This window comes from Pituophis catenifer, unplaced genomic scaffold (assembly GCF_029215685.1).
Source record: "Pituophis catenifer annectens isolate HBS135680 unplaced genomic scaffold, rPitCat1.0.hap2 SCAF_13, whole genome shotgun sequence".
NCBI lineage: Eukaryota > Metazoa > Chordata > Lepidosauria > Squamata > Colubridae > Pituophis > Pituophis catenifer.
In genome coordinates this window covers 25,356,704-25,382,048 of record NW_027256893.1, presented here as the reverse complement: position 1 = coordinate 25,382,048, position 25,345 = coordinate 25,356,704, and the positions used below count along the sequence as shown (strand labels likewise).

General features: G+C 52.4%; 2 protein-coding genes across 2 annotated transcripts in view; one reads left to right on the top strand and one right to left on the bottom strand.

Annotated features, from left to right (window-relative positions):
- Positions 1 to 17,156, top strand: part of FANCA (FA complementation group A) — a 23,921-nt gene extending 6,765 nt beyond the window's left edge. The window contains exons 12-43 of the mRNA XM_070953054.1: positions 225 to 301; positions 739 to 880; positions 1,018 to 1,151; positions 1,486 to 1,596; positions 2,089 to 2,184; positions 2,315 to 2,374; positions 2,999 to 3,087; positions 3,661 to 3,721; positions 3,914 to 3,963; positions 4,749 to 4,825; positions 5,778 to 5,885; positions 6,471 to 6,613; positions 6,766 to 6,836; positions 6,946 to 7,045; positions 7,164 to 7,366; positions 7,668 to 7,764; positions 8,282 to 8,458; positions 8,605 to 8,678; positions 8,988 to 9,116; positions 9,555 to 9,651; positions 10,366 to 10,517; positions 10,648 to 10,753; positions 11,337 to 11,396; positions 11,948 to 12,052; positions 12,564 to 12,676; positions 13,718 to 13,859; positions 14,041 to 14,103; positions 14,437 to 14,542; positions 14,638 to 14,713; positions 15,236 to 15,392; positions 16,038 to 16,130; positions 16,920 to 17,156. Coding sequence (XP_070809155.1) covers positions 225 to 301; positions 739 to 880; positions 1,018 to 1,151; positions 1,486 to 1,596; positions 2,089 to 2,184; positions 2,315 to 2,374; positions 2,999 to 3,087; positions 3,661 to 3,721; positions 3,914 to 3,963; positions 4,749 to 4,825; positions 5,778 to 5,885; positions 6,471 to 6,613; positions 6,766 to 6,836; positions 6,946 to 7,045; positions 7,164 to 7,366; positions 7,668 to 7,764; positions 8,282 to 8,458; positions 8,605 to 8,678; positions 8,988 to 9,116; positions 9,555 to 9,651; positions 10,366 to 10,517; positions 10,648 to 10,753; positions 11,337 to 11,396; positions 11,948 to 12,052; positions 12,564 to 12,676; positions 13,718 to 13,859; positions 14,041 to 14,103; positions 14,437 to 14,542; positions 14,638 to 14,713; positions 15,236 to 15,392; positions 16,038 to 16,130; positions 16,920 to 17,015 — 3,365 coding nt within the window. The 3' untranslated portion in view covers positions 17,016 to 17,156. The remainder of the gene's footprint in view (positions 1 to 224; positions 302 to 738; positions 881 to 1,017; positions 1,152 to 1,485; positions 1,597 to 2,088; positions 2,185 to 2,314; positions 2,375 to 2,998; positions 3,088 to 3,660; positions 3,722 to 3,913; positions 3,964 to 4,748; positions 4,826 to 5,777; positions 5,886 to 6,470; positions 6,614 to 6,765; positions 6,837 to 6,945; positions 7,046 to 7,163; positions 7,367 to 7,667; positions 7,765 to 8,281; positions 8,459 to 8,604; positions 8,679 to 8,987; positions 9,117 to 9,554; positions 9,652 to 10,365; positions 10,518 to 10,647; positions 10,754 to 11,336; positions 11,397 to 11,947; positions 12,053 to 12,563; positions 12,677 to 13,717; positions 13,860 to 14,040; positions 14,104 to 14,436; positions 14,543 to 14,637; positions 14,714 to 15,235; positions 15,393 to 16,037; positions 16,131 to 16,919) is intronic.
- On the bottom strand, positions 17,095 to 25,345 carry ZNF276 (zinc finger protein 276). Its single transcript, XM_070953060.1, has 11 exons — positions 25,088 to 25,345; positions 24,104 to 24,413; positions 23,871 to 23,935; positions 22,426 to 22,908; positions 21,887 to 21,965; positions 19,916 to 19,993; positions 19,642 to 19,752; positions 19,488 to 19,563; positions 18,912 to 19,029; positions 18,277 to 18,376; positions 17,095 to 17,808 (listed from the first exon to the last, which is right to left on the bottom strand). Exons 1-11 carry the CDS (start codon positions 25,293 to 25,295, stop codon positions 17,532 to 17,534), a joined length of 1,905 nt encoding a protein of 634 aa, XP_070809161.1. The 5' UTR covers positions 25,296 to 25,345; the 3' UTR covers positions 17,095 to 17,531.

Below are 25,345 nucleotides of genomic sequence, written 5' to 3'. Positions count from 1 at the left end.
ACAGAGTCTTAGAGCCTGGCCGCTCTCCGTCTCAAATTCTGCAATGATTGGGGGAGGAGGGAGGGAAGGATGGGGTGTGGGGTGGCTGTTCTGAAGAGCCTCACGGAAGGAAGGAACGGCCTGCCTATCTTGCCAGAAACAAACCAGTGAAGAGGCTCCTTCTGCAGTCTGGCTCTTACTGTTCTGCGAAACCAGCGTTTCCTCCCCTCCCTCTCTCTGAGCAGTCTCGGATGCCATCCATCTGCAGAGGGAATGGAGCTTTGCCAGGACCAGCTTGCTGCTTGCTACCTTATACCGCAAAGTATGTGCTCCTTTCCAGGGAACGCTGCTTAATAAGTCAGGCTGCACTTTACCAGTTTTCATTGAACGGTGCCTGCCATGCGACCCAGGCAGCATTGGCACCACTCGGAAACGATTCCTTTCAATTATTACAGAACCGGTTCTCTGGCCCAAAAGGGCAGGAAAGCCAGCGAGTGCACCAGCAGCTCTCTCTGCAAGAAGCCGGCAGGGCAGAGGGAGGCTCTCAACAGCGGGAGGGGAAAGGAACAAAGGGCAGGGCGGGAGGAAGAGTAGGAGTTTTCCTTGGGGAATATGAAAAATTGCCAATATCCATGGCGAGGTCTTAAGAACCCCTCACTTCTGACCTCCTGAGCAGAAGGGTCACTTGGGGGGCGGTTAGGACTCAGCATTCAGAAAGCTTCTCCCCACAATTTCAAAAGCAATTCCGCCCCATTCCAGGTCTTCGTGGCGTTCCAGCCAGAGGAACTGACTCGGCGCTTGCAGCAGGTCCTGGAGACAAGCGAAGTAAACTGGCATCACGTCCTCTCGTGCGTCTCTACCCTCTTAGTCTGCCACTCCCAAGCAGATCAGCTGGTTAAAGGTACCGGCAGCGGCTGGGAATTGGGAGACCCTGAAAACTGCTAGATCGTGATTTGGCCTCAAACTATGGCTTCAGGAGTCAAGTTTCTCTAATTGCAGCTGGGTAGCGAGTTTGAGACTGTCCTGTGTCTCTCCTAGACCTCCTGGGTGGTCTCTTGAGAAAGGCCTTTGCGAATTACGATTTGGAGAGCTTGATCACTACGTTCTTAATCGCCCGCCAAGCAGCCTTGGAAGGCCCGGCCTTATTCCCCCCTTACGCAGAATGGTTTAAGGTGAGAGCCACGAGGGGATTTCCTTGCAAGGACAGGGGGGCTTCCTGGGGAGGAGGGTCCTGGGCCTGCAGGCTTTGGAGGAGGCAAGCGGAAGAAGGCTGCCCAAGGAGAGCCAAGCTGCAGCCTTGTGACCCTGCCTTCTTTCAGGCATTCCAAGGCCTCGGTCCAGGTACACCCGGGGGAAGGTGGACGGAAAGGCCACGTGCCACCTACTCAGCTGAGCAAGGCTGCTTGGTCCATGGAGGGTCCCAGGCAGCTGCGCTGGACATTGGGGGCAGGGAGGAAGGGTGGGATGCTGGCCAGCTGGGCTCCAGGCATCGCTCTCTGCTTCCAGCTCACTTTTGGGAATGGCAGCAGCCTCCATGGCAGCAGCAAGAAGGCGCTCATCTTCTTCTTCAAGTTCTTGTCACAGCTGGTTCCCTTCGAAGCTCCCCAGTACCTGAAGGTGGGCACTGCCTTCGCTCCTCGGCGAGTGGGCTTCGAGATTTGCTAGGGCTGGCTACCTCTGGGCATATTGAACCGTTGCCCAAAGGCCAGGCTGGCTGGGGATTATGGGAATTGAAACCAAATAGATGCTACCTTGGAGGAAGCTGTCAAAGCAGCGTGAACCCCACTCTGTCCATTTCTGCCCTGGGGCCATTGCAAAGAACGAGGGTGCAAAACGGGGCCAGGTGCACGTCTGTCAGGTCTGGGGAAAGGACCCTCACTTCCCATCCTTGGCCACTCCTGGAGCTCCCCGCCTCCAAAAGAAAGACCAGGACAACAACATCCAGGCCCCGGGGTGGGGGTGGGGGTGGGAGTGGGCAAGGAAATGGTCCCCCCACCAGTTTCCCCAGAGTCTCAGATGTGCAGCGCAGACCTGCTGCTTCGATGCATCTGGAATGGGGGGGGAGGGCACATATCTGCTTTGTGCCTCACCTTGTCTGAAACCTTCTAGGTCCACCTCCTGCATCCCCCATTTGTGCCCAGCAAGTACCGGTCCCTCCTGCTGGAATACATCACATTGGCCAAAACTCGCCTGGCAGATCTCAAGGTGCCTCCCCCTCGCTGGGGGACAAATGGTGGAGGGTGGTAGAAGGTCCTCCCCCCACCCCACCCCGTCCATGTGCCCATGGCCTTCCGTGCTGCCCCACCCCCCCAGCTCTCTCTGCCTGTCTCCCCAGGTGTCGCTAGAAGACATGGGCCTCTATGAGAATCTCTCTTCCACCAAGGAAGCCTCCCAGGTATGGACTCAGACCTCAGCCCAATAAATGCTGCCACTTGTTGTCATGGTAACCTCTAATAGGGGCAGATTTCACCTCCCTATCTGCAAAATGGACCAGGGGGATTACGATATTCCACCGCAAACTGTTTAGCCAGCTGTGATGTGCTCAGAAATTGTAGGCGGCTGGGATGTCTCCTCTGAGGTTTGGGGCTCAAAACGGTGTGTGTGTGTGTGTGTGTGTACTCGGAGGATCTGTGGTTCCAGCTCTTTCCCCAAAGCCTCCGATCTTGGAATGTGCAGCTGGCCGTTGAAAGATGAGTCTGATGAGAGATGCTTCTTGTCTTTCAAGCTGTGGCCTGTGAGGGTAGCTCATGCCCATTCTGAGCACTCCAGTTGCGCTCCCCGAAACCGTGTGCCGGAGCACATAGGCCTCAAACTGCCTGATTTCCCTGCATGCTTAGCAGCATCTACTCTCCTTGGTGCTTTGGCCGTCTTAGTCTCTTCTGTTGTTTTGGTGTCCTCCCTATTGCCCAATGCTTGCCCTGCACCCAAACTCTTCTCTCCCATCATGAGACAGTCTCCCTTGACCTGGGCAGTTGTGCAAAACAGGTGTTCTTCTTTTTGTGGTGTGTGTGTGATGTAGCCATCCTGTCAAGCTCTTCGGGATGTTGAAAAGGCCATCCAGATATTCCGGAATACTGGCAAAATCCCAGCAAGTGTGATGGAAGCCAGGTAAGGTCTCCCCTTTTGAGGGTGGAAGGAAAGACCACTGAAAGGGGCTGTTTGCAGAGAGACTTCAAGGGAGGAGAAAAAACCCAAAAGTACAAAAATGTCAGGTTCTCGCTTAAAAAGATATACTTTCAAGAGCAAATTGCAAGCCCAACAATTTCCGTTTGGCATATTTACAGAAAATTTATTAAGCTTCTATGCTGCCCAACTCCTCTGAGTGGCTTACAACAATCAAATTACAATCAAATCAGTAAAGATGAAAAAGTGGCAAACACAACCCACTGGATGGAATGAAAAAAGGGGGTCTCATTTTAGAAGGGTCAGGTCTTCCCAGCTGCAGAGTGGGGAGGGGCAGATCTGGGGGGCATCTCAACCCAGGGGGCAAGCTCTTTGACAGAGGAGGCTCACTACAGAGGAGGATCTTGCTGGAAGACACGATTTGTTTTTAAACAAATTGAAGGAATTCAGAGTGCCATGTTTACATTTATAATCTGTTTTTTACTCCTAAATTTATTTGTTCTTAATCTTGGGTGATTGGGTGGCTTACTGTGATTCATCTGCCTGCTTCTGTCTTAGTATTTTTAGGCGGTCCTATTACGTCTCCCGTTTTCTTCCTGCTTTGCTTGTACCACGAGTGGTGAGTTTTCTTTTTTCCGTTGTTCATGTCCAGTGGAATCTTTAAATATTTTGGTTTTGATCTTTTTTTGTTCAGAGTGCTGTTCCGTTAACAGAAAACTCCCTCAAATAACCTGCAGGATAGAAATGCCTACAATGTGTTAACTTTGCAATGGGAGATTCATACCGACTTCTTTTATGATTATCTCTGTAGCTTCCTGAAACCCCTGACACTCGCATGACTTTGATAGAAGCCCTCAAGAGGTAGGAAAGCAACATTTGCGATAAAGGGCATTTTTCCTCAGTTTTTTAATGGGAAGCATTGTGTCATTTGATCTAACTTTGGCTTGCTTGTATTGTGATCTGTTCTGCTTTGTTAACTGCATACAGTAATCTAATCAATCCCAGTTATATTACTCTGGATTTCAATCTTACTTTAATTTAGAACGACTGCCATTCTTTGCAGCCAGCAAGGGGTTCTGCTAATAAGAGCGTATTATACAAATATTCTGCCCATAGTTATTGTGATTTTGCTGCTTCCCTAGTCAGAAAAACTCTGGCCATTGCTTTTTCACAAAATAACTAAAAAGGGATTACTACTTTCTTTTAGCAATTAGCAATTTCTTTCCCTTGGCCATATAACCCAGGATCAGAGGAGCAAGTTTCTTTCAAGAGGAGCCCTTTCTAACGTTAATTAAAAGCTTTTTGGGTGGGGGCTCAGCGCCCCCTCCCTTTTATCATTTCACTATTCAGTCAATAGGGTACTGTAAGACTAAGAACAGGTTCTTTGCCTATTCAGACCTGTCCCCAACGACTCTATTGGTTTCCTCTCTTCCATCCGGCACCTGGTTGTTTTAGGAAGAGATTCCAGAGGTTGAAGGTGCCACAAGGCGCCCACGACTGACTGTCTGCCGTCTCAGCTGCATTTTAGAGGAAAGACATTTGCCTTGAGTTTGGAGAAAACAGGGAAAGAGAGAGGAAAGTCACTAAACATTTGGCATGCAGCAACTTGGAGTGTTGGAGGAAAAACAATTATTCTTCTAAACTAGGGCTGAAAAAATCTCTCCGAATGCCTATGCCACTTACTTGGAAGAATGCGAAGCTGCTAAAAGGAAGCCCTTGCGAGGTGAGCCTCCTGAACTCGTTTCCTCAGTGTTGTGTGCATGTCTCCTGCCCATGCTGACTTGCTTCTGTGACGAGAAAGGGAAGTACGTGGCAGAGTTGAGGCCCTGGCATGGATCTTTTTTGCAGAAAAGTGGGGCAAGGCCTGCCAGCCTCGTTGGGCATCTGGTACTTGAGTCATCAAAGAGCTTCAGGGCAGGGAGAATTCTGAGGCTCCGAGGTGGGTGAGCCTGCGGAGTTACTCTGTAGTTACTGGGACCAGTGCAGCACAAGGTGGTGCCATTCTTAAGAGTTGCAAAACCTGAGATGCTGCAGTCCGTCTCACATGCTCCAAGTCAGGAATCGGTCTGACCTGCAGGGGCCCAGCCGATGGCTGGTTTGGTGGAGGGCGACCTCTAGTGGCTGCAGGAGTCATCTTGTGGCTTCTGGATACCACTGGACCAGCCAGTTTGGCTGCTTTTTGTCCCTTAATCCTACCAGATTGATGCATATAGAATGGCATTGCCAGTTAAACTCCAAACAGCTGCTGGTATGTAGGATTAATGCAGGATTAATGCCCGGAACCCTTGATTTCTTCAGGCAATTTGCAAGGAGCTGAAATACTTCAGTTTGGTTATCTGACAAGGGCTGCAATTGTCAGGCACAAAAATTGTGATCAGGTATTTAGGATGAGCAGCCAGGGAGAGACAGAGAGAATGACAGGCAGCAACAGGTCCCCTATGTCAGCCCAGCACCCCATAATAGTCTTGGCTGGACTGAGGTTACATTGTCAAACTACTGAAACTTCAGATTGTGAGCTTTGAAGTTCCAGGCGGGGATGAAAAGGCTTTAGGTGGCCAAGGCTGCAAGCTTCTTCCAGCCTGTCTCTCTCTCTGGGTCTCCCTCTCCCCCGCCCATATTTGAGACCACGTTTCCCACATTCTCTATGATCGAAAGCTGTTTTCTCTGCCCCTCAGAGGGATCGGCTGAAAAAGAGGTGGGGGGCCCCAAGGAACCCCTGGAGCGACTAAAGGCCGAACTCGAAGCGCTGAGGCTACTCGTCACAGACGCAAACAAGCACGGTGGTAGGTACAGGGGGCTGGATCCCTGGGAAAGAAAATGGGCAGAGAATAGCAGAGGATTTCCCTGAGCCTCTAAGGCGGAGTACGCTGGCTAGGGAATTCTGGGAGTTGAAGTCCGGGCCTCTTGAAGTTGCCAATATCGAGAAACCCTTTTCTCATGTAATTGAGCAACATTGGAGGACCTCTGAGCTCGTTCACATGGCAGCGTTGGAATGACACTGTGAGATGTGACTCTCGGAAATTCCCTGGGGCAGCCGGACTCTGTTTCAGCCAAAGATCCAGGGAAATCTCTGCTCCATTTTTGGTATATTGATTAAATGTAGGTCTAGCCCAGATCCATTTAGATCACTCAAGCAACATTTTGGTTTTGGAAAGCATCCTTTGAACCCAGCTTGTCAAAAGCATGTGGCTGCTTCTTCCCCTGGCAGGAGAAGAAGGTGTTTGCCAGGTTTTCAAAAACTCATTAAAGAAATTCAGCAGCTCGGCAGGAACAATTTTGCCTTTTCTTCTGCTGCTCCTGGGTGGTTCACAGGAGTCTTTCTCCACTCCCCCGCCTGCTTTTCTGGAATGGGCTCTCCTGTGTTACAGCCATTCCGGCCCAGATTGCGGTCATCTCTGGGAAGCTGATGGAGGTTTTGGGACACGTGACAGATGACGATGAAGCAGCATCCCTGACCTTGAGGGTCAGACTGGATCTTTCGGCTCCTGAAGTTGGTGCAGCAGATCAAGGGGTGCGGAGGGGAGCGTGTGGCTGGGGTGGGCAGGGCAGCTGGGGGTCTGGAAGGGCACGTCCCTCTCACTTCTTCAGAACCGTAGCTTAGCTGGGCCCAGAAGTTCTTCAACAGAAAGGGCTAGATGTGAGCCAGCTGTGTCTGTGTTCCAGGCTGTTGATCTTCTGCTGGCGTCCTTCTGTCAGGATGTCATGGCTGCCTCTTTCTTCCTGCCTCCTGATAGGTAAAACAGATTCTGGCTTATTTGCAGTGTCTACGCTGAAACATTTACGCACCCCCCCCATGTTCATCCTCGCAGTTGTGCCACAGTACGCTCTTTGTGTTCCCCACAGGCAAGGGCCCTGGCCTTCCCTCTTCGTGAAAATGATCTGCGGGCACCGCCCCCTCTTGTCCTCCTTGCTGAGCCGACTCTGTCAACTTCTCTACCACCAGGTTGGTTCTGCAGGATTGTGAATCGGTGAAGATCTCATGGCGTTTCTTGATGCCAGTTGACTCCATCTGGTGCACTGACAGGCCTTGACCTGGCAATCTCCCCCTTTGCTGATTGCAGGGACCTTCTCTGAGTGATGCTCACGTCCTGGGCCTGGCTGCCTTCGTGGTCCATTTCAACGAGGCCGAGCCCCTGCTCCCCCCTGTGGACCTCTGCTTCCCCTCAGTTCCTCAAGCAGCTCTTCACACAGACCTTCCTCTTGCTGGACTGTGGGACTATTTGTTGGCACCCAGGTCTGGAGATTCAGCTCTCTTCTGCTTGCGGTAAGCCCCTCTCTCCATCTGGGCCATAAATCGTCCCTTTCATAGGGAAGATGGTGCCACGCTTTGGGGCCAAGCACTCGGCCAGCTGTTAGGGCATTTTATAAAAATGGAGGGCCAGAATGGAATAGCGGACACTGCCTGGTGTCGTTTCTTGAACTGCTCTCTCTCTCAGCATTGTTGGATCAAATCTAACAGCTGGCGAGAAAGAGCTGCATAAATATTGTTCCTCAAATGAAGAGGGGGATGAACTGTGGGAAAAGCTGGTCCCACAAATGATTCTTCCCCCACCCCTTTTCTGCAGGTTTTGCACTGCAGCAATTTCATACTTTCTGTGCAAGTTTCCTTCCCTTTCCCACGAGCACCTTTGTTCCGTACTTCATCCAGGCTTCATGAAAAAGGTAACTTTTTTCCCCTGCCCTAAATTCAATCCCATCTGCCTCCATTTTCCTCCTGCTGGGATTCCTGTGCAGGGACCTGGTGCTGGGTGGGACTCGCCCGGATTGTTCAAGGTCCCGCCTGATGACAGCTCAGAATTTGGTGGTGGCTGCAGCCTTATTAGCTCAGCCTCCCCGAAGTTGCACTGCTTGTTCCTCATTCAAGGAGTTTTTGTATCCCAGCATCTCACATGTGCCTGTCCGGCCTAATAACTAAGCGAGGCATGAATAAATAGTGTCATGCCACCAAGTTAGTTTCTGTAGCTGCCTGACTGACTGAAGAGGAGAAACTGGGTGGAAAGGAAGCGTGTGTGTGTGTGTGTGTAGGTCTTGGTGGTGGCAACGGCCAGTCTCAGTTTGCGCCTGAGGAGTTTTCTCAGCGACACCCTCAAGGAGGCAGAATTCAGGAGGGTTTCTTCATTTTCACTTGGCCCTATGGAATGTCCGGGCAACACCGTGGGCCACCTCTTCTGCTTCGCAGCTCCAGTATGTCTTGCCACGGCTTTGCTTGGAAGCGCGAGAAACTGGCTACGAAGGGGACTCGGCTGCGTTTCCTTGGAAAATGCTCTCCTGCCTTCCTCCCTGCTACCAAAAGGCTGCCCTCGGCTTGTGGAAACAAACCCGTTTCCAGGAACTCCTGCGGGAGGAAGCCTTCCAGGTAAAGACCACCGCGGAGCCTTGAGGGTCAACTGGGGGTGGTGAGATTTTGCAGGGCTCTTGGGCTGAGACCGACCCCCATCCCTGCTGCCCTTGGAAGGCAGATCATTTGCCTTTCTGCCTGGGCTACCTTTGCCCTTCTTCCAGCTGACTCTCCCTGAGTGGTTGAAGATGGAGCTGCAAGTCCTTCCTGACCAAGACCTGCTTTCTGCTAACGAGAGGTGAGAGCGAGCTGCCTTAACGCTCCAAGGAGATAATTTGGGCCGTTCATTAGTGCTCGTTTGTGAGTCGGGGGTCTAGTTTGGGACTGCCATCACTGAGACAACTGTAAAACAACAGAGTGTGTTTATTTGGGGAGGGGAACACCATGGCCTTATTCAAGACCAGCTTAATTGTGCCAAACAGTTTAATCGTGCGGTGGCTGCTGTTAGCAGATGTAGTACCACTTCTCTTCTGATTTCCTCACTTGTTTGTTTGACTCTGTGCCGCCGCCCCCCTCCCCCCCAACTGGGCTTTTGATCCCTCAACAGGCAGGAGTTCCATTCCTGGTCTTTGCATCAGCATTACCTCCCAAGGTCTGTTGCAGCTGGAGGCTGTGGTGGGGACTTGACAGAGATGGGGGCGCTTTTTATCAGCGCCATTCTGGATTTCCTTCAGAGGTAAACTGCTTTTCTGAAGCATTTGCTTGTCGGGCAGTGGGGCTTTTCTGACATAAGAGCTCCTTCTGCAATCAAATGATAGTCTGTATCTGTTGCCTAGGATTAGTTCTATAAAACAAAAGTTATGCGGTATCTACAGATCTGATGCAAATATTCTTTATGGTTGATCTTTTTCTTTACTCAACCACTCCTCCAATGGTTTAGTTCATTACTAATGCATTTTTCCAAGATTGGATTCAGACCGCCTCATATCTAACAACAGATCCCCTGAAGTCACTGAGTGATCTGGAATGAAGACATTGTCTGACTATATCTGGATCCAGCCCAAGGCATATTAAAATGTATCCCCCATTATTTATTTTTTCTAGGAAATGCCATGATTTGTATGTATTTGTATCTTATGTATGTACGGTTTGTATAACTTTATATTGCTTTGAATTCTAGGACAGAGACGGAAGCCTGCAGTCTCCAGACAAACCCCAAGTGTTCCCTGACCCCTGCAAGAGGGAACCCTGATCTCTACTGCAGATTTCAGGTGGTGTGGTTGTGTATGCTACTTTTTGTTTCGTCTCCTTTTCCTGTGAATGTTTTCCATGAGCTTTGGGTGGGCCTCTTCAGCAATTGCTGTGGCCAAGGGGCTTTCTAGCCCACGAGCGTTGTGGCCCAGGTACGTGGCAGCTGGGCTGTGCCTGCTAGTCTGACCTGGCTCTGCCCACCGTTTTGCTAAGAGTGCATGAGAAGGCATGCCCAGGTGCGCTGCTGCATTGAAAGAGGCAGTGGCTGGCAATGGGATTCCATCCTCTGTATGACTGTGGGACAGCGAAGAAACACTCCAGGGTGGGACTGTCTGGAACAGCCTCCTCCGGGCTATCCCCTCCCCACCCCCCTGACGTGGTGGATGTCCAACTCCCGTCAGTCCGTCCGGGCTGGCCCAATGCTGGGATTCCACCTGGCTGCATTGGGGAGTCATAGCCAAGCTGCTCCATCATCCGGTTGGAACAGGCGTCCTTCCTCCTCCTCCTCCTTTCTCTTCCAGAGAGTGCAGGGTTCCCTGCATAACAATGCAAACAACGGCTGTCAGGATTTTGTTATTTTTCCAGCATTTCTGGGTTGTGATACTTCAGCCCATTATGTTGGCCTATCAGCCGCCTGGATGTGTGGGCAGGGACTGGCTCCCCTGTCCCACCCGCTTTCCGCTTCCCTGTGCTGCAGAGGAGAGGAGGCCTTCAGAGGTGTGCCTTGATTTCAGGAGCTGGTGCTGGAGCTGGAGCTGGAGCGCAGGAGAGGCATGAAAGAGCACTTCCTGTTCCAAGTGTTCCGGGAGAGGCTGAGGGCTCTGGGAACTGGGGCTGCTTTGGGAGACCGGCTGCTCCGGCAGCAGGAGCTGCTGTCCCAAACCAGGTGAATGCACAGGGAGGAGGACACACCTGCAGTCTCCCCCCACTTACAGGCCAATGGGGGCAGGAAGGCCCAGCTGTCCCCGGCTGAGTTGGGCTGGGCTTCGCTTCAGGGGACTTTGTTCTTTCCTCAGGATCCTCTTAAGCCTGCCTCCGTCTGTTCTTGTGGCAACGCAGAAGAGAGGAGGGGAAATCGTTGTGGCCTGTGAAGGCTTTTTCTCTTTTGTAAACACGGAACTGGTGTGTATCACTTCCGAGAGCCCAGCAGCGTCCTTGGGAACGCCCCAAGCGATCTCTCTTGCAGTCTGGGAGAGGCAGACGGCTTGAGGCAACCTGGCCTGCTCCCTCCAGACACAGGAGGCATGCTGAAAAGAGGGACAAACTGGCACTTCAGGCCTGTGGGTGTTTATTAGGGATTTCTTTTCTAGCTTGCTTTGTCTGGAGGAGCAACATCTAGTACAGGGTCTGCCATCAGCTGCTCCTTCATTAAATAGCAGAAGCACCTGAAGTGCAGGTGGTCTTCGACTTGTGTCCAGAATTTTGGTCATGAGTCTGAATCCAGCTTATCCTATGAGTGGTTTTTGCTGGAAAACTGGAAAACCATCATGTGACTGCAACCGGTCGTAAATGTGAGGCAGTTGCCAGGTGCTGGAGATGCGATCACATGACCGCAGGGGTGGTGTGGCAGCCAACTTTGAGGACGAGTAACTTTTCATGTCCATGGTAGCTGAATGGCTGAGGACTCCTCTATATGGCTCAGGCACAAGCCAGGTTTCTTGGGAAGGCTTTCCTCATCTCTTCTCTCCATCTGATGTTGTTGCAGAGGAACAGCTGCTCCAGAGGATGCTCCCTGCCTTATGACATCACCGCACATTTCTTCAGGGTAAAGAAGACTGAAAAAAGGCTTGTTATTTCACTCCATGTGGGTCCCTGTGACTATATACCTCAGCTGCCCCTTACTGTCCAGCAATGGAGGCGTCCTTGGCCTGTACATACCCCAAAAGAGGAGCCTCGTTGTCCTGCTCTCCGGAAACTCACCCTGAGATAACGGAAGAGAAGCCATTGAGGGTTGCTGGAAGTGGGCAATGGGGGCTGAGGGCTCTCCGAGAACTGTGTCAGAATGGGAAGCGGCCAGAACGAAGGGAAGGTGGTCGTGGCTTCTCTCTCTAGGCAGCCTGGCTCCCCTGCTCCCTTTCCCCATGGCTTCAGCAAGGGCGGCGGCTGGAGGGGGGCTGCCCTGGAGAAGAATGGGGGAAGGGGGTGGCCTTGCTCTCCTGTGATCTGTGGGTTGGATGTGTTTTAAAGTCATTGGGAATCAGGCAGCAAATTCTTTTAAAAGACGATGGTGACGATGCTGGCTGTTGCAGTGCCAAGATTGCTTTCTTTGTGGTCCCCTTGGGGTTCCTGCACGCTGAGGGATCTGCTGTTCTTCAGGGCCTCCTGAGCACCAGTTTGGAGTGCAGCCATCCTGCCCGAGAGGTGACAGCTGTGCTGTCTTCGTGCCAAACCAGGTGTCCCATCCTTCTCTGTTCTGCTGCGGTAAGAGGCCTTTCCTCACAACCTCATTTCTGAAACTCTCCTTAAGAAGAACTCCGGGCAGTTCCATTGATTGGTGGTTCAGGGGGGCTGGTAAGCCAGGCTCCGTTGGTGGATTTGGAGGTAAACCTTTCAGAAAACGTTAACAAAAAGGGGCAGCCCTGGGGGGGACGAAGCCCCAATACTCACCTTCTCTGTTTGGTTGAGGATAACGATGAATGCATTATTCTAATTTTCTCAAAGATGCTTCAGTGATGCAGAGCCTGTTTTAATAAAGACATACATAAAAACCTCAGTAACGTTTGGTTTTCTCCGGCTGCCCCAAAAGGCTTGAAAAGGGGCTGGTTGTGGGCCTGGGGGACCGGGAGACGTGGGGGCCACTGTTGCCATTGCATCGTAAGGAGAGGGAGGGTGAGGATCCATTGAGTCCCTGGACAGAGGACCTCCAGAAAACTCCAGCATGAAGTTGCCCATTTCTGTATTCAGTGAATGTCTGCTGTTTGCCTTCCTCCAGCGATGGTGGCCGAGGCTGGAGTTTGTGCTTTGCTCACAATGGAAGAGACTGTTTGGTGCTCCTTTGGCTCAGGGGCTGCAAAGCCTCAAGGATTTACGGTCTTCTCTCCAGAGGTGAGTCCAAGAGCTGTGTCGGTGCAGCCGGGGGGCTTCTCTGAGGGACTCAACACCTGCTGTCCCAGCAAAGACCTGGTCAAGGGGGTTATATTCCGGCTACTGTTAGCTCTTCCCTTGAGCCCAATGAACTCTACCTGCCCTCGCGTGGCCCTTGCCTCCAACAGGCCCTTATTTCAATGGGTCTGATGCAGTGGTGAAATGTAATGGGTCTGTGGGCATGGCTTGCGGGGGGGTGTAATACGACTGAGTGGGCATGGCCAACTTTTTTTTTTTTAACTTTTAAAACCATTTTTTCTACAACCTCTTTGGCTGAAGAGGTTATAAAAAAATGCTTTTAAAAACCTCTGATGATCCCAGCTGACTTGCCTGATCGGCAGAGGCTTTTTTTCCTTTTAAAACATTTTTTCTATAACCTCTTCAGCCGAAGAGGTTGTAGAAAAAATGCTTTTAAAAGCCTCTGATGATCCCAGCTGAGCTGCGCGATCATCAGAGGCTTTTTTTTTTTACTTTTAAAAGCAGTTTTTCGGCCAAAGAGGTTGTAGAAAAAATGCTTTTAAAAATTAAAAAAAAAAGCCTCTGATGATTGTGTGGCTCAGCTGGGCAATGAGGGGGGGGGGGGGCGCAGGGATTTTTGCTGCTGGTTCTCCGAACCACCCGCCTCTATCGCTACCGGATCAGGCAATCCGGTCCGAACCGGGAGCATTTCACCCCTGGTTTGATGCCCTTTATCAGCTGCCCTTCCTCCTCCTCGTCAAGTGACTCACCTTTGGTGCAAGTGCAGTTCTCAGGGCTGCAGGCTATTGCTAAGGGACGTGTTTCCAAGAAACTCGAGCAGTGTTCTTATGGCCCCTGCCTGATCTGGTGGCCGGGATGCTTTCCCTCCCTTCCCCTTCAGGAGAAGGTGCCACCTGAGAGGTTCCTTCCTGTGACGCTTGGAGAGCAGAAACCCCACTGCTAAGGGGCTGTGGAGCCAGCAGCGGTCAGTTTCCAGGATTGACTGGGCGGCTCTCCCACTGACTCTCTGCCTTTGCCTCCTAGCTGCCTCGCATGGGAAGCAGCTTCCCTGCCCTTCAACACGGCCTGGGTCTCTGCTGCTTTCCTCCACTTCACCGTCCAGCAGCAAGCGGATCCTGAAGAAAAGGGAGAAGTGCTGAGAAAGTTGGGGCCCAAAACAGAGCAGGTGAGTTCTTTCAGCTTCCACTTCCAGGAGGAAAGTCTCTTTACGGGAGAGTTCCGGCCAAATGCAGAAGTTGCAAAAATGCTGCCAGGGGAGGGAGGTAGTCTGGTCGAGGGACTGGGGGCTCGAGCTTCAAGTCAGTAACGATTGTGGCTGTTTTTGTTTGCGGTTCTCAAACTGGCAGTTCCTGGTCTACGTCCTCTTCTTTTCCGTCATGGATTTCATCTCGGCAAAAGTGGCCCCACAGGCGAGTTCTACTTCCACACTGGCTGGTTGGGATGGGGAAAACGACAGGGAAGCCCACCGTGACTCTGCGTTGCCTCATATTGGTTGAACTGCTTTAAAGAGCTGCAGATTCATGCCCTGAAGCCTCCATCTAAAACTCCACACAGATCCTTTTAAACAGCAATCATCTGTGTAAACTGGCTGGAGGAGATGACCGCAGAGGGCAGGAGGTTGCTTTGAAGAAGTTTTTTTGTAGATGGGGAACAAAGGAGGCTGGGATTTGCTTAAAGCTGCCCAGTCTCTGTGGCAAGAATCAAGAAATAGCAATGTTCTTTATCTTACTTCTTTTTTCCAGGAAGGAACGGATGTTCACAAAGATCTGGAATGGAGTTCCAGAGTGCTTCAGCGCTTGGTGGAAGAAGGGCTTGGCTGGCTGGCTGTCTTCTGTCCGGCAGGAAAAGGTGCAGAAACCGTCCTGTGCTGCAGCTTCAGGGCAGGACCGATAGCGTTGCTCTGAAAAATGAGCCCTGGCGTTCCTGTCCCTTTTGGTTTGCAGGCTGTGAGCTTTATGAGACCCTGCGTGATGCTGTGTCTGATCAGCACTTGAAGATGCTGCCGGTTGCCTTCTACAGGTAAACCTCAGAAGGGCTCTTTGCGTACAAGAAGGTGAACTTCAGGGAGCAGGAGGGCAGTGGGAGAATGGCAGAAGGAATCTGAGAAGGCAGTTTGCTTCAAAACCGTTGGCATCGCTTACAAAAGAAAGAAGAAAAGGCTTTCCTTGCTCTTTATCCCAAGAGCACTCCCCCATCTCACTCTGACTGAGGGGTTGCCTCTCTGAGGCTGGCAGAAGGGGGCTTTCTGGGGGGCAGCTGAAGCCTTCGCCTCGCTCACTTTTCCTTTGACAGCAACTTAACCTTTGGGACTAGCCAGCTTCCCTTTGCTGGTATGCTCTGACAGCTGCTCAAATGTTCTCACAAGATTCTGGCCCACTAACTGTCCTGGACCACGTGCAGAGAGCTCTCTTTCTCCATCATCCCCAGGCTGGCCGTCAAAGGCCAGCTTGATCTCTGCCTGCATCTTTTCTCTCTTCCGGGCAATGCAGAAATGCCCTGAACGGCTTTGCTGCCTGCTTAACATCTGCCACTTTTCCCCAGCCTGCTCTTCGCCTTTGATGTGGAAAAGCTTATCAGAGAGCAAACATTCCTGCCTGTGGCTCTTGACATGTACGCACAACTGCTCCAGCTCTTCACGGAACGGGCCACGATGGTTGGACCGAGCCAGAAGGAGCAAAGTCTGCACATCTGCAATCTCGTGAGCACACAGGTTCCTTGAGTGGCTGGGTTTGCCCTCCAGCATTCCCCCCCCAGGCCCTTCCTTTTTCTTGGCATTCATGGCTGATCTATTGGATGGGTGGGTTGCCACGATCCAGTAACTGGGAAGCACTCAGCTCACCTGGGAAGCACCCCAAACTGGGCTTGAGTGGTGCTGCTGCACATTTGGACGCATATCACGAGAGGAGGGGGGGGGCTGCTGCGTCCCAAGGAAATGCAGCTGCTGCAAATAATTTTGCATTTCTGTTGACTGTAAAATGTAGAAACTGTAAAACATAGAAAGCATCCCTCCCACACAGGAAGGATGTGCTGGAATTGCTACTCCCAGAATTCCCAACCAGCGTGGCCAAAGGCTGAGAATTCTGGAGAGGGCAGTCCAAACACACAGGCCGAAGAAAGCTTAAAAACAACTGCAGAAAGCTAGCCAAAGTGGTGCCTGAACAAGAATAATATATTCAGTCCTTTTAAACATGTGATACAATTGCTCCCTTTCTGAGGAAGGACTTAAACAAGGCCAGACACATAGGATGGCCGGAGAAAGAAAAGCATTACCCAGCTGCAGTCCCTCCAGTTCTTACTCTGAATCTCTTACAAAGCTGGTTTGAACTTGGTCTGTCTTTTCTAGGGAGATTCACTACTGCTGATCCAGCAAGCGCGGCAACTCTTACTCCGGGCAATCCCCCGGTACCCTCCAGGGAGCTTCTCCAACCTCCAAGAGGTGAGTGCCTGCTGTGGACATCCGAAAGACACAACAGCCTAGAAGCTGGCCCTGGTTCGGTTCAGACTTTCTGAGTGTAAAGTGCTTCCTACTCTAATCTTGACCACACGTGTTTACAAAGTTCTCCCTATAAATTTCACTGGGGCTGCACGGATTTTGAATCCAGCCTTCGTTGAAACTTTGCAGCCCTGCAATGAAGACACAGACAGCAGGCCTCAATCGGCTCCAGCAAACTGGAAGGACAGATGTGGACCCAGGAGGGAGTTCCTGTCTTTCCCACCCAGAAGACAGGAATCCCACCTGAATCCCCCTTCTTTGCACATCCGCTGACCTCTCACCTCTTCATCCCTTCCTGGGACAGTAAGGCAGCCTCACTGTCTGCAAATGCCGTTTGGGGGATGAGAGGCGTCGGTTGAGGGCAGAGCTTCCACTCTGCATGTAGGTGGTCGGTGTAGTCTCGTCCTTCTCTAGCTAAAAGGAAGCCGGTTGCAGAGCCACCGGGGTCAGTCACAACAGACCCTAAGGGCTAGCTAGACGTGCAGCTTCTTTTTCCCAGACTTTTCATTCCTCCTCCTAAGGGAGGATCGCCTGTTTTGCTGCTCTGGCCCACCCTGACTGCTCTTACCTGTAGTGATTGGACACTGTAGGACTCTGAGGCGATGGTTTTGGAAGCAACACCACTCAACAGCCATTCTTTCCTCCCAAGAGAGAACTAGCACCACTCTCTCTGCTCTGCTAAAGATTTTGCTTTAAAGCCAGAGCCACCTCAGCACCTCTTTCTCTTCCTAGATGTTGGGCCTCTGTGGGGATCTGGACCCAGAGCTCAAGGCAGCCCTCATCAGCACAGGTGGGGATTTGCTAGAGGAAGGACTCCTGCTTTTCTGAAGGCCAAAGCCCCCTCCCCAACCAGGTCTCAAACGAGTTTCTGCAACTCCCCCAACCAAAGATGGACAAATTAAGTATGTGCCTTGAAGCCGGATCTGTCCAGCGTACTGTGTAAATAATTTATTACAAGCATAATTATTACTTTGAACAATAAAAATTAGGTTACAAATGTCCTGTTCTTCGTTTTGAGCTTGGCTTTGGAATTTAATGTAAAACATCTGGATTCACGTCTCCATCATTCTCGAGATCCATCACAGGGAATTTATGGGTGTCTTGTGAGCTATTTGCACCTTTACAACAGGCGTGATGCCTTTTGATCATCGTCAGCGGGAAGGGCAGACGGACCCTGCCTTTGGGCAAAGGAGAGGCTTCTCTATGCCAGCGTAAGCACAGAGAGAGTGACCGTCACCGCAAAGGAAAGCTCTTCGCAAGCAAGCAGAAGTTATTTCCCAGGGTCTCTTCTGAAACACGCCACCTCTTGTCCTGTGCGATCAATGCAAAGCTGTGTTGGCATTTTCAGGTGGGTTCCTGCTGCGCACTCAGTTCTACCTTGATAGGCTGGCCCTCCACAGTGTCCAGCACCGCTCTGGGCTCTGGCTCCCCCCCCTTGGCTTTCTCCTGCGTCTGGGTCAGGGGGTGCACCATGGACATGTGAACATTGAGGTTGTGGGCCTTCTCGAAGCGCTTCCCGCACTGGTCACAAGCAAACTCCAGCTCTGCCTCCGCTTTGTGTTTGGTCATGTGGTACTTGAGGGAGGCTCGCTGCCGGCACTGGAAGCCGCAGATCTCACACCTGGAGAAGGAAAGCAGAACACAAAGGACAAGACGGACCTGCTTTTACGCAGCTGTGCAGAGGTGAGTAAAAATGTTCTCAGCTCTTTACCTTCTACCTGGTCTTGCAACCATATCTGAAAGAGAGTCCAGATTCCGTATCAACCATTCAAAAAGCTCCTTTTATGAAAAACAGGCACCTGTGGGACAGTCATACTTGCACTAAGGGAAATCTGGCAGCTGCTTTTCTTTTACAGAAAGGAAGCCCTTCTGGCAGAGTTATTTGGACACCTTATTCCTAGAAGCAGCATTCCTTCTAGAGGAATGCAAGGCATAAAAACAATCTTCTCAGGAGAGGTGAGAAGAGAGAGAGAGAGAGAGAGAGAGAGAGATCTCATCTGACAGTGTAAGCCCAGCCAGAGGTCGCCCTGTGTCTGAAAGCTCCCAAATGCAGCTCTGGGAAGACTCCTGGACTGGCTCCAGCACTTACTGAAGTGGCTTTGCTCCTGAGTGGCGCATCTGGTGGACCGATAGATGTTTGCGCTGTTTGAATGTCTGGCCACATTCATCACAGATATAGTTGCGTACCTCTGGTTGGAGAAGAAAACAAACCATTATTCCTTGTCTGAGCCTTGTATGAGGTTTTTTAGATTGTGAATTCTAAACTCTCTGTATTTTCTGGATTGCATTCTAGAATTGGCTGCAAACAGGTGCTCTCACCTGTGAGACCAGGAAAACCGGTGTGTGTGTGTGTGTGTGTGTAGGTGAGGAGAATCCCAAGCTTCCTCTCTGAGTTACCATTTTTTAGGATCCACCTTTGACTGGCAGTGGATTAGGGAAGGAAGACAAGAGGTCCCGATCCATTGAGAATCTTGTGAGATGAGCCAGAGAAAAGGCGGGGGGAGGGGGCTGTGTCTTCTTAGGAGCTGCCCCTTTCATGGTGGTCTCTTCTCTGCTCATCTTACAGGGATCCTTGCAGGGAAAGGACAGTCCTTGTCCCTGGGGGAGGGGAGGGGCAGGGGGCCTGCCTTCTTCAGCTTTGCCAAACTAAATCCCAATCATGTGGCAAGAGTGGTTTGCCAAGCTGATGGCTGGGTGAGCGATGGCTGATGTCACAGGGCCTACCCGTATGAATGAGCTTCACATGGCGCTGAAGGTAGCGGTCAATCATGAAGACTTTGTTGCATCCTGGGTGGGGACAGGGCCTCTCCCGGACCTCTTCGTGGTGTTCTTTGATGTGCTTCTAGACCCAACCAGAGAGGGGGCTTTAGGGTGGGTGGCTTATCCTCTGGCCTTCTTCACTGCCGGGTTCATCCCTGGCTCTTCTCCTCTCCGCCCCTCCCCCCTTCTCTCAATGCATGGGCATTGGCGTTTTGAATAGGCAGGAGCCACCGTGCCTTTTGATCCACCAGCTCCATGTGTTCAATCAAATGTGCAGCGAAACCTGGGCTTTTGCAGAACGCGAGCTTTAATTATAAGCCAGTCGTTTTTCTCTTTAGGCTCTAAACAGGGGTCCCCCTCAGTTAACTACACGGCCACAACCCCCATAATGGGTGTTTTGTTTTAGACAGATCTTTTCTTGCCTTGGCGAAGGCCACTGGAAGTTACTGGAAGGAATTCACACACACACTTTGAAGTATGTTCTCTCCTGGGGAACCCCCTGGCCATGACTGGCTTCTCTTGCAGGGCGACCTGGCTTACCTTCATGCCATCCGCCCCTCTGTACACAGCTGTGCAGCCCTGATAAGGACACTTGTAAATGTTTGGCAGCTCCTCCCTGGAGAAGAAAAGGGCAGCTGGGTCAGAGCTCGGGCAGGCTCTCCCCGAGGCCCTTAACCAGGGCAGCCTCCAATACCTTTCGCACTTGATCTTCTTCTTCCAGCCAGGTTTGGGTCCTGGCTTCTTCCTTGTTTTTGGCTCCTCCACGTTTGCGTCTTTGCTTTCCGCTTTTCTGTTATTGGACATCCTGAGAGGAAAGGAGGAAAGCAGGAGAACTGATTGGAGTCCTCTCCTCAGGGAGGCTCCCAGGGCCGCCACGTGCTGCCTTCTGGATTTGGGAGTGGGGAGAAGGGAAATGTCCATGGCATCTCCACCCCCAGGAGGTGCAGCAGTCTGGAGCTGAGACTTACCTCTTTTCTGGATAAGGCTCAAAAGAGTCGTCTGAAGACTGCGCTGTCTTGTGGTTCTCATCCTCATTTGAAGACTCTCTGAGAAAGGAGAGAGACTTTTAACCATTTCACTAGTTAAAATAGACTGGTTCACTGGTTAATTACAATGAACTTCAGACAGCTGCCAGTGAACATGCAAAACAAGAATTTAATACATAAAATGAAAATACAATTTGATAAAATAGAGGCCATCTATGTCAAAATTGAACAGCCCTCTCTCAGCAGAGGGGGAGGGCCACAACATCATCTATCTCCAGTCTACAACACAGTCCTTTCAGCACTTCCAAGAAGGCTCCACACCCATTTGGGCCACTCAGGTGACCCAGACAACACAACCTCCAAATGGCCTCAACAACCCTTCAAAAGAATGCAAATGACCAGCTGTCTGCAAGGAATATAAATCCTCCCATTCCCCACCATCCAGTCAGAGCTGAAGACGCTTCTTGGATGAGAAGTGAAATGTCTTCAAAGAAAAACAAGGAAGTCCAGTTGCCTCTTGAAAAAGCACCCTTGGGACAACCGTGGCCTGGATGACCAGAATCTCCAGAGACTTTTGGTAGCCAAGTGAGCTTTCCTTGATCAGCAGCTCTGAATCAATGAATCTCATTTCTCTGAAAGGAGGTGACTTAGAGCCGGTTGATGAAGGGCCCTGCAAAGGCCACCAAAGAGCAAGGAAGAGAAGCGGCTACGAGGCCTCTCAAATAACCAGATGCTGGCATTCTGAGCTTTCATGAACATCAGGATTCAAGCTTCTGTTGGTTGCAAGGATCCCTTCTAAAAGCTAAAAAATGCCCGTAGATGTTCCTGAGAGAATTCTTGGAAAGATTCTGGGACAGAGAAGAAAAGCTTCTAGATGCCAGTCACTTACTGTGATTAGCTGCATCTCAAGACAACGCTTGTTTAGGACCACCAGCAATGGTTACTCAGTTTGGTCCCAATCTATAATCAATCAAGTCCCCCCAACCTCTAAGGATTCTTAGCAAAATTCTAAAATTAGGGGCTTCCCAGGTAAGCCTGGGTTCAGCCACCGAACCCAGGCTTAGCAGCTCTATTTTCCCCGTCACACCAACCAGGTCCTTTTGAGCTGGAGAGGCAAGGATTGATGGCCAAAATGGCCCTTGCAAGCCAGTTCCTCAATTGTTGTTCTGCAGCCCAAAAGTCTGGAGTGGACAAGGCTTTTCCGAAAGCCACAGAAGGAGCAGCTGCTGTTAGAGGAAAGGCGATTGTATGCCCATGGTAGTACCTGGCTTGGCTTGAGCTGATTATTCACCAAGGGATCCCCACCTTCCGTATTACATAATAGAGTCTGTAATAAGTCACAAACTCTGTCCTGACGTCTCTGGGATCATCGTCGGTGCTCCGGTATTGGAGGCAACTCTGTCCAGAAGATGGCACTGAAAAAAGGGTGACTTTATAGGCCAGTGGAGCTGCAGGCTCTCCTGAAAAGGGTCCTGGAAAATGTGGAAGCTCATCCCCATTGAACCAAGGAAGATTCAGGAGCAGCATACTGAATCCCGGTCTCAAAAATATTATAGGATGTCCAGATGCAACGGCTTCCAGCAACCAACCAACGTGGCCAGGTGTGGGGCTTCAGTGAGGGCTCAGCCCCCAAAATAGTTTTTTAAAGCTTCAACTTGGGCTTGGAAATTCCTACAAAAGGAAGCTTTCTTTTCTCACTCCTATAAACAATAGGACAGACCAGATTTAAAGTGGAACTTGTTCAAAGCATGCTGCTGTCAAACTATCCAAAGAAGGCATCACAAGCTTATAACAAAGGCTGTTCTCCGGCCACTGTCAATTACCACTTTCCCTCCCTGCAAACAGTCTCCAACATCCTCCAAATCCTCTCAGTGGGGCGTGACAAATGTCTCCCTGCAACAACATCACTTTCATGCGCGCAAAGATGACACTTCGAACCCCCTCTTCTCTCACCCCTCAGAAAGGTCACTGAACGCGTCTTTTACCCGCTCATCCGATGCTGCAGAGAGAGCCAGCTTCTCACTCGGCCGCCCTAGGGAAACGAAAACGACAACGGTTATGGAGGGTGGAGGAGAACCCTGCAGAGCAGCGACCTTCCCATGACCATGCCGAGGTCCTCGGCCATCAGAGAGGAAAAGGTCTCAGCCTTCTGTGCCCACGGCCTGCTTCCTTCTGAGAAGGAGAGGGGTCTCTGGACTAAAAGGGGTGAGGAACCAATTAACAGGGCAGAAATTAAAAGCAATGCAAAACACAAACGCGCAAGAGAAGTGCTCCATGAAGCAGACAGGAGCATTTGTCTTCTAGGCTTTGAACAGCTATTGCCTCCTCTCCATCGGACCCAGAAGAATCAGCTGACAGGAGGGGAACACAGAAAGGCAGAGAGTCCCAGAGATGCAGACTCAGCACCAGCTGGGAGTCTCTCTGGGTTGAGCTCGAATCCTTCGCTCCCTTGGGGTAGCTGCTTCCATCGCTGCCAGAAGCGACCCTCTTACCTGGGCTACCCGACCGGGGACAGGTCGCTTGGAGCAGGTCCTCCTGCGAGGGGTCTTGCAAGGAAGGCAAACCTCGGCTCTCAGGAACCAGGTTTTCTGCACTGGATGCTGGCAAAGCAATCTCGCTGTCTGCCAGCTGCTGGCCAGCCACTGCTCTAGCAGCAATGTGCTGGGGTTGCAGCGATGGAATGGCCGCCCCGGAGCTGTCAGATGCCACCCCGTTGCCTGTCACATGCTGGGGGCTGTCCTTCTTCAGTTCCCACTGGACAGCCAGGGCACTGTCTACCAGCAAGGTGCTGCAGTCCGAGTCGGTGCTCATGATATAATTGTGGCCTTCTTCACAGCCCCATACGGCTCTGATGATCCCGCAGTACTTGGACGACAAGACACTCTGCAGGCTCGGTGCCATCGGGCAGTTCTCCGCGTGGCCATGGCTCCACCTTACCAGCTGGTGAAGGCACTGTGGGCTGGAGGTGATCAGGTCTGCAGGTCACAGGGAGAAAAATGGCCTACGGTCAAGGCCATCCCGTTCCAGTTACGGCTGCTGCAAGAGCTCACGGGGTGGTCCGGCCTCCCACCTAAGCTTAAGGATAACCTGCCATGTTTGGGCTGGGCCTGCTGCAGCCGGAGGACCGGCCAATGGCTTCCTTCCCAGGGGTGCGCAGTCCCTAGGACTAGGAAGACACGGGATCCCTTCCAGAACTCTCAGCCACACTTCCGCTCAAATAATAAAACCAAAAATGGCGCCTGTGTGTGTTTCCAGGATGAACCAGCTGAGCACTGTCTATTTCACACCTGCATATTTTACAGGTGTGGTGCGAGGCTCACCTTTAGTTTCAAACAGGCAGAAGACTGCATCAGACTGAGAGGTGGAAGTCTGCAGTCCGATGGTTACAGTCCTGCAAGAATCCTACCAGGGGCAGGCAGGGGGGCTTTCCCTGCATCGTCATTCATGCCCCTTGTGGCTCTCCGTTCTTTTTAAAGGAAGGGGAGTTTTCTAGACTTAGCCACATCTGACGTGAAGTGCGCCAGGTCAAAAATTATTATAATGAGTTCAGCTTCTAACTTTCCTCATCAGTCCCTTTAGAATGTCTCCTACGTACAACATCTTTGAAAGTCAGTCCAAAAGACATCATTTGGGAAATCCTAAAGGCCAATGCAGATGCTTTAAAGTAGCACACCGAGTAAAATCCCTACGGGGCTCATTAGCTGCCTTAATGCTCGAATTGTGGAGGAAATGCAACTTGCTCCTCGGTTCAGAAGTTGGCATCCTAGCTAGACAAAGGATGGCCAGGCAGATTCGCTGTTGGCGTCCACCTGGAGCACAAGGCCTGTGCTGCTGACCATCCTTGGCTGGCAGGCCTCCAGGGCACGCCAAGGAGAAGCGCCCTTCAGCTCGGAGGCAGCAGGCAAAACCATCCAGGGGAATTCAGCCTCTCACCTACCCAGACAAGGCGCCTCTCCTTCTCCAGCTGAAGCGAGGGGCAGTGAAGGCTGGGCGAGGTTGTTCCTGCACAGAGAAGGGACGGCAGACAGATCAGAGCAGGGAACTCTTGATTAAACAGCCTTCTTTGCAAGCCACCGACAAGTGCGGGGTTGCTTTGGCAAACTCAGCAGGGCAGAGAAGGTGCCCGCCCCTCAGGCGGTGGGCAGAGGGGGGCAAGGCTGCTCAACCTACTTTCCCCGTGGCTTGGGGAGTCCTGCGGGCGAGACGTTCACCTTCTGGATGAAAGCCTTCAGGATGCTGCGGCACTTGTAGAACTGGGCGTGGCACCTCTTGCAAACAAAGGGGGGAAGAGCGGGGTCTTGCTGGGCGGCCACCCCCACCAGCCGCTGGAAGTCTGCGAAGAAGGCTTGGCCCAGGCGCCGCTGCTTCTCCGAGTCCTCGCTCACCACGGGCGGCTCCCCAAAGGCGTTTCGCAGGCTCCGCGAGGAGAACTTCCCGTGGCAAAGCCGGCAGAAGCCCGTGGTCAGGCCCCGGGGGATCCCTGCAGGGATGGCGAGAGAGGAGTTGGCTCCCTGCAGCCAGGCCCCCCAGCCCCCCCGGACCTTTCACAGCAGAGCCGGAGTTGAGGGGAGTCTCCACCTTTCCGATCCCCTCCCGCACAGGGCCCCCGTCTCTGGGAACAAAGCCGGCGGGCGAAGGGCCGTCTCCCGGCCGCTCACTTGGACACCCCAAGCGGGACCGAATCCGAGCGCAGAGCTCGCAGCCCGCCCGATACAAACTAGCCTTCGCTGCCTCTGTAGCAGAGTCGGGCCTGCGCCTGCTGCGTTTCGTTTCCGGGCTTCTCTCGGAGGGCGAAGCCGTCTCGGCCTTCTGGAGCTCGGCGGAGGAAGCGGGCGGCGGCCACCCCGCCTCCAGAAGCGGCTTAGGGACCCTGCAGGCATCCCGGCCACGTAAAGGCCGCCCCGACCCCCAGGTTGCTCGCAACTCGACCGCGCCGCTCCGCCCGCCGCACCTGGGCCTGCCGGGCACCTTCCGCCCCAAACCGAGCGGCGGGGAGGCTTCGGGGCGGCGCTCGGGACAGGCCGGCCGAGGACAGCGCCCTTCTAGCGCCCGCGCCCTGGCAAAGGCCAAGCGGAAGCAGGCGGCGGCCGCGCGGGGCTCCTCCGATGGCCTCCCCAGCCCCGGGGCGGCTTCCGCAGGCCAAGCTCTGCTCACCCGGCGCGGCGGCGGCTTCCGAGGGCGGCGAGGCCCAGCGCTTGGGCTCCGACGCGCTCTTCTCCTCCCGGGCGGCGGCGGCGGCGCGTCCGCGGCGCGTCCGGCTCACCGACTCTGGCCTGCTGATCTCGGCCGGCAGCGGCGGGTCTGACCCGATCCTGGCCGCCAGCGCTGCGGGCAAGAACCGGCCACGCCGATCCCGCTTCATGGCCGCGCAGACGGAGCCCGCACCGGCTGCTGCTCGGAGCTCCGGCGCCG

Excerpts from the sequence above, each read along its gene's own strand:
- ZNF276 (XM_070953060.1), bottom strand. The coding sequence starts at position 25,295 with ATGAAGCGGGATCGGCGTGGCCGGTTCTTGCCCGCAGCGCTGGCGGCC. Across the intron at positions 19,030-19,487 it reads GAGGGGCGGATGGCATGAAG|AAGCACATCAAAGAACACCA; the intron begins GTAAGCCAGGTC and ends GGTTGGGTCTAG. Across the intron at positions 18,377-18,911 it reads TGTGAAGCTCATTCATACGG|AGGTACGCAACTATATCTGT; the intron begins GTAGGCCCTGTG and ends TTCTCCAACCAG.